Below are 7,981 nucleotides of genomic sequence, written 5' to 3'. Positions count from 1 at the left end.
ATGAATTCCGTCTTACTGCCATGACGGAATTATCACGTAACTAGCTTATATGGCGAAAAGGGATGATGCCTCATGTGACATCACGTGAAAATTCCGTTATAGTAGCAAACTGAATTCATAGCCAAGATTTGAATTGAATTGACCATACTAAATTAAAATTTAGAAGAAAATTAAAAACCTTCAAATAGTTCAGAATTTTTTTATATGATTATTTTTTTTTTAACAGAGAACACCTCAAAGGTGAAGGAGGGAAACAGCTTTGCACATGTGAACCGAGCAGGAAACGACCAATACAAGTGATGACTATGTCTAATATTATATGGAATTAAAGAAAGACGACGATACTTCCGGAGCTCAAATGCACTAGTCTACTTCTCTGCCTTCTGAGTGCAAACCAAGCCAAAGGATTAGAGGACAAAATTGCAGGTTTCGGATCGTAATTGCCAAAGCTAAAGGCTGGAGTCGAAAAGGGCCACAAAGTGCTCATTGGCTCTGTTTTGCCGGGTATTTTACGAAACCATCCGGAAAGGAAATGCACGAAGCAACCTCGTCCCAGTCTCACTCACTCTCTCACCCCTCCCCCCTGTCCCGACCCTTGGCGGATTCTGCTTGCAAGCGTCATCCCTTCGTCCTCTTCCCCAGCTTTCCCACTCCACTATATATTAAAGAATTAACCTTTGCTCCCAGTCTTTTCCAATCCCCACACCCGCCCTTTTTAGTCCCACATCGCTCGCTCGTTCCTACCACCGCTAGCTCCTTCTCCTCCCTCCTCTTACTCCTCGTAATGGCCAAACGCTTCCGTCTCCGGCTATCCCGCGTTATCCCCTCTTTCCAGAGCTGCCGCTCTAAAGATGACGCTGGCGTCACAGTTACCAACGCAGCCTTCCGTCTCTGCCCCGTTAACCGGAAAGCCTTTGACATCGATTTCCCTCCGCCGCCAACGCCCGGCCCCTCTCCGTCCTTCCTCCGCCGCCCCCACCCCCCGGTCGTCTCCGGCCTCGCTTGCGGCTGCCTCCCCTCCCGCCGCGGCTGCCATTTCTTCCCCGCCGACGACGGGGAGACCCCGCCGTACCTCTGGCGGAAGGAGGAGAAGTGGCCCGTCGTTGCCTATGCCGACGGCGACGGTGGTGACCGTTACGATTTCCCTTCCTCCCCCCGCCGGAAGATCGACTCCGACGACGGCTGCGACATCCTCTTGCCGGCGGCGATGGCCAAGGCGAGGCGGAGGGAGGCGAAGCTCCGCCGCAGGAGGCGTCGGGGAGAGACGAAAAGATCATCGCGATCCCGAGCGCGGGTGAGCACCTCCTCGGCCGTGAGCGGGTGGTTCAGCAGCGAGGGGGACGGGGAGAACGACGAGCGGGAGGGCGATTTTTTCGACGAGGAGGAAGACGACGGCGAGACGGAGAAGCTGGTCTCGTCGACGGACTGCTCGTCGCATAACGTGCTCCAGCGGAGAAGGATTACGAGGCGGCGGAGGAGGCGGTTGGTAAAGTGCTACCCGTCGCCGGAGAGAACTGCAGCAGCGGTACTGCGGAGCCTGGTGCCTTGCGGGGCGGCTGCGACGGCGGCGGCGGAGGGGAAGGTTAGAGAGAGCTTCGCGGTGGTGAAGCGGTCGGAGGACCCGCGGGCGGACTTCCGGCGGTCGATGGCGGAGATGGTGGTGGAAAAGGAGATTTACGATGCCGGCGACCTGGAGCAGCTGCTGCTCTGCTTCCTGTCGCTCAACTTGCGGCACCACCACAGGGCCATCGTCGCGGCCTTCTCGGATATCTGGGAGGCGCTCTTCCCCGTCACCGCCACTGCCGCCGCTGCCCCGGCTGTTTCTAAAAATTAGGTTTTTTGATAAAATTCCTAAAAATTAGTTAGAGATAGTGAAATGTTCTTATCATTCGAGTTTGTATATGTATGCGTATTTTGGTCTTAGTGCGTGGGTGATATGGATTGGCTTGCAAGGTACGGTTCTCTGGCCACCATTCGATCCGTCTCTTATGTTGATTACCACGGTGTTGGTGGTCGAGGTGTAAATACTTATACTAATGATAAATTTTTTGGCTTGTTGTTTGTCCTCTAAAACTATTTTGAAATTAACTCATGATCCGCTAAAATCCGCTCATGAGAGCTTATAAGCCAGCAACAATATGCCAAGGTCGACTCCTTACAAATTTAAGAGTATGTTTTGGCCTGAGGGTGATCACACCGGAAGAAGCCAGAGGAAACACCAGCCAGGATGGAGAAAGAAAGCCCACCACCTGTGCCACCGGTGGACCAATTTCTCAGGTCATGCTAGAGCAATACGGTATGCTCATTCAGCAGATTCATATATTCACCACGGTCGTTCAAGGCCTGCAACAAGCGGGAGCCTAGCCTGCGCCTCCTCCTCGCGGGTGCGGATCCATATGATGGCGCTCGCGATGCAATTCTCTGGCCAAGCAGGGCAGAAGAGTCCACAAAAAGGAGCATCATCACTACCGAAGCTCTCACAGAGCTCAGTCCCAAACACGGAAACAACCATCGGAGGCGGGGTCCGCACCAAGCCGAGCTCCACCTGGAAAAAGAAGAGGCTCCTAGACAGCCTCGGATCTTACATCTTGATGGCTCCTCGACTTCGGGGGGCAGCGGCGTGTGCCTCGCCCTTGCCAGCCCAAAAGGAATCTGCGGGAGCCACGAAAGCTACAATGATGCCCCTGGATCCAAACTCATGGCAACCTGCAGTGTCGACCGCGAGCGCAAGGGTTTTCTCGACCGCAGGTATCTACGACGATGAAAGCTACAATGACGCCCCTGAGCCAGGCTCGGGGCGCCCTGTAGTGTTGATCGCGAACCCAAGGGCTCCCTCGACCGCAGGTATCTACGACGGCAGAATCTACAATGATGCCCCCGGAGCCGAGCTCGGGGCACGCTGCAATATCGACCGCGAGCCCAAGGGCTCCCTCGACTGCAAGTATCTATGATGACAGAATCTATAATGACGCTTCTGAGCCGGGCTCGGAGCAACCTGTAGCGTCGACCGCAAGCCCAAGGGCTCCCTCTACCGCAGGTATTTACGACGACAGAGTCTACAATGACGCCCCTGGAGCCGAGCTTGGGGCACCCTGCAGTGTCAACCACGAGCCCAAGGGCTCCTTCGACCAAAGGTATCTACGACGAAAGCTACAATGACGCCCATAGAGCCGAGCTCGGCGCGCCCTGCAGTGTCGACCGCAAGCCCAAAGGCTCCTTTGACTGCTAATATCTACAATGACGAAAGCTACACTGACGCGCCTAGAGACGAGCTTGGGGCGCCCTGCAGTGTCGACCATGAGCCCAAGAGCTCCCTCGACCGTAAGTATCTACAAACGACGAAAGCTACAATGACGTCCTAGAGCCGGGCTCGGGACGCCCTGCAGTGTCGACCGCGAGCCTAAGAGCCCCCTCGACCGTAAGTATCTAAGACGACAGAGTCTACAATGACGCCCATGAAGCCGAGCTCGGGGCGCCTTACAGTGTCGACCGCGAGCCCAAGGGCTCCCTTGTCTGGAGGTATCTACGACGAAAGCTACAATGACACCCCTAGAGCCGAGCTTGGGGCACCCTACATTGTCGACCACGAGCCCAAGAGCTCCTTCGACTGCAGGTATCTACAACAATGAAAGCTACATTGACGCCCCTGGAACCGAGCTCGGGGCACCCTGCAGTGTCGACCGCAAGCTCAAGGGCTCTCTCGACCGCAGGTATCTACAAACGACGAAAGCTACAATGGCACCCCTGGAGCTGAGCTCGGAGTACCCTGCAATGTCGACCACGAGCTCAAGGGCTTCCTCGATCGTAGGTATCTACAATGACGAAAGCTACAACGACGCCCATGAGCCGGGCTCGGAGCAGCCTGCAGTGTTGACCGCAAGCCCAAGGGCTCCCTCGACCGCAGGTATCTACGACAACGAAAGCTACAACGACGCCCCTGAGCCGGGCTCGGAGCGCCCTGCAGTGTCGACCGCGAGCCCAAGGGCTCCCTCGACCACAAGTATCCATGACGACAGAATTTACAATGACGCTCCTGAGCCGGGCTCGGGGCGCCAAGCAATGTTGACCGCGAGCCCAAGGGCTCCCTTGACCGTAGGTACCTACAATGACAGAGTCTACAATGGCGCCCTTGGAGCTGAGCTCGGGGCGCCCTGCAGTGTCAACCCCGAGCCGAAGGGCTCCCTCGACCGCAGGTATCTACGACGACGAAATCTACAATTACGCCCCTAAAGCCGAGCTTGGGGCGCCCTGTAGTATCGACCGCGAGCCCAAAAGGCTCCCTCGACCGTAGGTATCTACGATGACGAAATCTACAATGATACCCCGAGCCCGAGCTCGGGGCACCTTACTGAGTCGACCGCGAGCCCAAGGGCTCCCTCGACCTCAAGAAAAATTTAGAAGCGCCTCGACCTCAATTCGCGCGCCCAAGTTAAAACCTAAGAAGATCTATAAGGTCTGAATGCATCAAAATTCATGATGACCCTCTACTTAAAAGGTGCCCTAGCAAAGGCTAAACAGGGTCCCGTGTTCAAAGACCGAAAGCATACCTGATGTCCGACCTCGATGCCTAAAGCACACCAGCAGACGGGCTCGGAAGCAGTGAGCTCTTCATTGACTTTGCAAGACTATTCTAAGTCCAAGTTGGAAGCAGATGCCAAGCGCAAAAATCCAACACAAGACATGAAGCAAGACGAGCCCAAGCACTCAGAGAAAAAATGTACTTAGAGAAAAAAAGTATTCTTTATTGATGTTAAAAGACCAAAGGCCAAATACAAAAGATACCGACTTTGAGGTCGGATTGAATGCAAAAGAGGTCAACTACAAAAAGGCCTACGTGGCCCACTCCACAAGAATGGCAAAAAAAGTTAAAGAAAACGGGGGGTAAAGCTCAAGCGGCATGCGCAGTCTTTGGCCCGACCTCGGCAGTAGCCCCAGCTCTGACCTCAGCAGCGGCCTCAGTAGAGGCCTCAGGTGCATCTCCATCCCCGCCAGCGACGAGCTTGTGTAACTCAGCGAGCTTGCCCACTTCACCCGTGATCGCAGACTTGGTGGCTCCACCCGGAAGTAGATGAAGGCTGTTGAAGTCGACTTCGGGGCAGAGTCGCTACGCTTGATCATGGCAGTTCTCGAAACCCCGAATTAGGCTGTCAATGGCCTCCTCTGCCAGCTCGTCTGAATATGCCTCGGACTCGCAGTAATTATGGACAGCCTCCTGGACCCGCTCATTGGCCGAACTAGCGAGCTGCTTGGCTTCGTGCTTCTGGCCGGCCAATGCAGCCTCGAGCTCAAAAATGCGACCTTCGGTGATTCAGAGCGCCGAACGTCTATTCCGGCATGTAGTCACCCAATTCTGGCAATGCAAACCTCAATGCTAAGTAGGCCGAAGAGGCTCCCTTGACCACAGGCAATGACGACCCACCAAGAGCCGAGTAGACCTCAGTCTCGCCAAGAGCCAGGCCGACCTTAGCCCGCCAAAGGCTGAGCCGACCTCAAAGGAGAAGTCCGGCCAACCTCAGCCCACCAAAGGCCGAGTCGACCTCAAGGGGGAGGCCAGGCCGACCTCAGCTCACCAAACACCGAGCTGACCTCAGCTCACCAAGCACCGAGCTAACCTCAAGAGGGAGGCTAGACCGACCTCGGCCCGCTGAAGGCCGAGCCGAGCTCGGCCCGAGACCGAGCCGAGCTCGGCCCCGTTAGCCTTGATCCCATCAAAGATCCTACAGATCCCATGCCCAGGCCACCAAGCGACCAGATCGTGCTAGAGGCTCCCTCAGTAGATCTTACTGGATCATGGTGATAAAAGCTCGTCATTATGACAGCCGCCTCGAGGGGCAGGTATTGATGACCGACTCCTCGCATACCACCAGGTAACATCTCGGAGTAAGTGCGCACACGACGCATTTAAGAACTCCCTCGACCACTTTCGTTTGAAATGACATGGCTAACCCTCAGAACAGATTCAAAACAATATCTCCCGAATTCTCAGCCCGCAAGATGGATCTCCATGATGCACAATGTCTCAAATTGATGGCCCACTAATCACAAATCGACCGAGATTTCAGGTAACGGCCGAGACCCTCACTCTATAAAAAGGAAGTAGGGAAAGACCTTCGGTAAGTCATTATAAACTATTTAAGCTACAAGAGACCATCTAAAGTATTCAGAAACTTCTCCAAAAGCCTTGTTAACTTAGCCATCGGAGGGCCTTCGCCGAAATCTTCGGCCAAGACTTTGTGTAGGTACCCCGGAGCATAGGAGGTGGCCTTCTTTCTCCGTCCCGGCTGGTGTCTCCTCGGCTTCTTCCGGTGTGATCACCCTCAGGCCAAATTTCAACGACAACAGAGTCGACTCTTGAGCTAGCTCAGAATGAATTTTTCTGTATTTACAAGTGAACTTCTAAAAAATATTTTTATGGTCTTTTGGAGTTTGGCTTCTTGACATGGAGCTTCAAATAGATAACTTTCATTCGAAAGTAACTAAAGTTTTTTCTCTTTATTTTCTAAAATTAATCAATTACACTTAAAGCAATAGATTAGTCAACTTTTGATTTAATTATTTTGTATTACTAAATCCACCGTTTAGGATCAATATATAGTTGATTATATAAAATACCATCTAATTTGTTATACTGTTTTTTATTATTATTATTATTATTATTATTATTTATAGATATGCGCTGCACTCTAGATTTTGAATTTTATATTTTTATTTGTTATATATGGTATGGGAGGCCAAAAGCTGTTGAGTTCACCGAGGCGCAACGCTCCGCCCCTTCCCCAAAAGCAAACTGTTAACGTAACGTGTAATTGCTGCCGTTATTTTGTTCAGCTACGACAGCTGTAACAAAATTCTCACAAACCTCGCTTAGCCCAAGGCATCTCCGCCACCTCTGCGCATCGTCACCGCCCTCCACAGCACTCGATACTTGCCCGTCAACACCGACTCCGTTGCCGTTTGGGCGTCATTACTGCCGTCCACAGCACCTCACACCCGCTCGTTAGCACCGAATCCATTTCCCTCGGCCAATATAAGTCTGCCACCGTTTTGGTAATACCAGGAAAAGAAACAGGAACAAAACCTGGCTCAAAAAAAAAATCGTAGAATGACTCACAATATTTTGAGTCGGCACCCGTGACCTCTGAAAATATTAGCCATTGTGCAAGGTTCAGTAACACGAGGAGACTGAGTTAATGATTTAGAGAAACTTTAAATTTGATGTGTACTATTTTAGTCACTATAAGTAGAGCTATATAAGATTTAGGAGCAAATTTTATCATATTAAAAAGCCGAATCGCATGCTAAATTTTAAAATGTCATAACATGATTATATAACATTCGATTGAGATTATCTTTTTTTAAAATTAACTGGTTTTTTGAGATCTACAACTTTGGACCAATTTCTTAAATAGTTAAATCAGATCGAAATTTTATCGTTTGAGCTCCGAAATAAATTAGTCAAATCGAAATTTTCTTTTTGGATACAATATTGGCCAGACGTTATTTCCCAATCCATTAAGAAATCAATGAAGAATTAGATGGAGTAACATGAGGCAAAATAGATCTAAAAGTCGAGTTCTACTTCCTGTATAATTTTTTTTCTTATAATTTCTATTAATCATATTCATTTTTGGAGATATAGTTCTATTCTAAATAGGAGAAGAATCCAATCTAAATTGTGAAAGGGTGGATCTTACTAGTATTATGAATAGGTGCTATGTACCTTGGTTTAGGAGGTATGGAATATCAATTAAAAAAAAAGGATTTAAGCCGTACTTTCGTAATTCTTCCATCTTCTCTTTTTCTTCTTTTTTTTGAGATATTCGAGTGGAGTGGGTTGAGAAAAATCTTTCTTCTTCCTGAACGGATCAGTTAAGTAAAAACGTAATTTATGAATCTGCATGCATTACAAAGCTGCAATAGAGAAGATCTTTGGATTGCTAAGCCTCAAAGATACAAAGATTTCTTTACTAAGCTACTTTAG

At 50.6% G+C, this 7,981-nt stretch overlaps 1 protein-coding gene across 1 annotated transcript; it reads left to right on the top strand.

Annotated features, from left to right (window-relative positions):
- Positions 1-638: 638 nt before the first annotated feature.
- On the top strand, positions 639-2,044 carry LOC103717134 (transcription repressor OFP7-like). The gene has a single exon (XM_008805408.4). It carries the CDS (start codon positions 785-787, stop codon positions 1,832-1,834), a length of 1,050 nt encoding a protein of 349 aa, XP_008803630.2. The 5' UTR covers positions 639-784; the 3' UTR covers positions 1,835-2,044.
- Positions 2,045-7,981: the final 5,937 nt, after the last annotated feature.

Source organism: Phoenix dactylifera, unplaced genomic scaffold, assembly GCF_009389715.1.
Source record: "Phoenix dactylifera cultivar Barhee BC4 unplaced genomic scaffold, palm_55x_up_171113_PBpolish2nd_filt_p 001685F, whole genome shotgun sequence".
Classification (NCBI taxonomy): Eukaryota; Viridiplantae; Streptophyta; class Magnoliopsida; order Arecales; family Arecaceae; genus Phoenix; species Phoenix dactylifera.
Note: the sequence above shows the minus strand (reverse complement) of the source record. Positions and strands in the feature narration are given on the sequence as shown.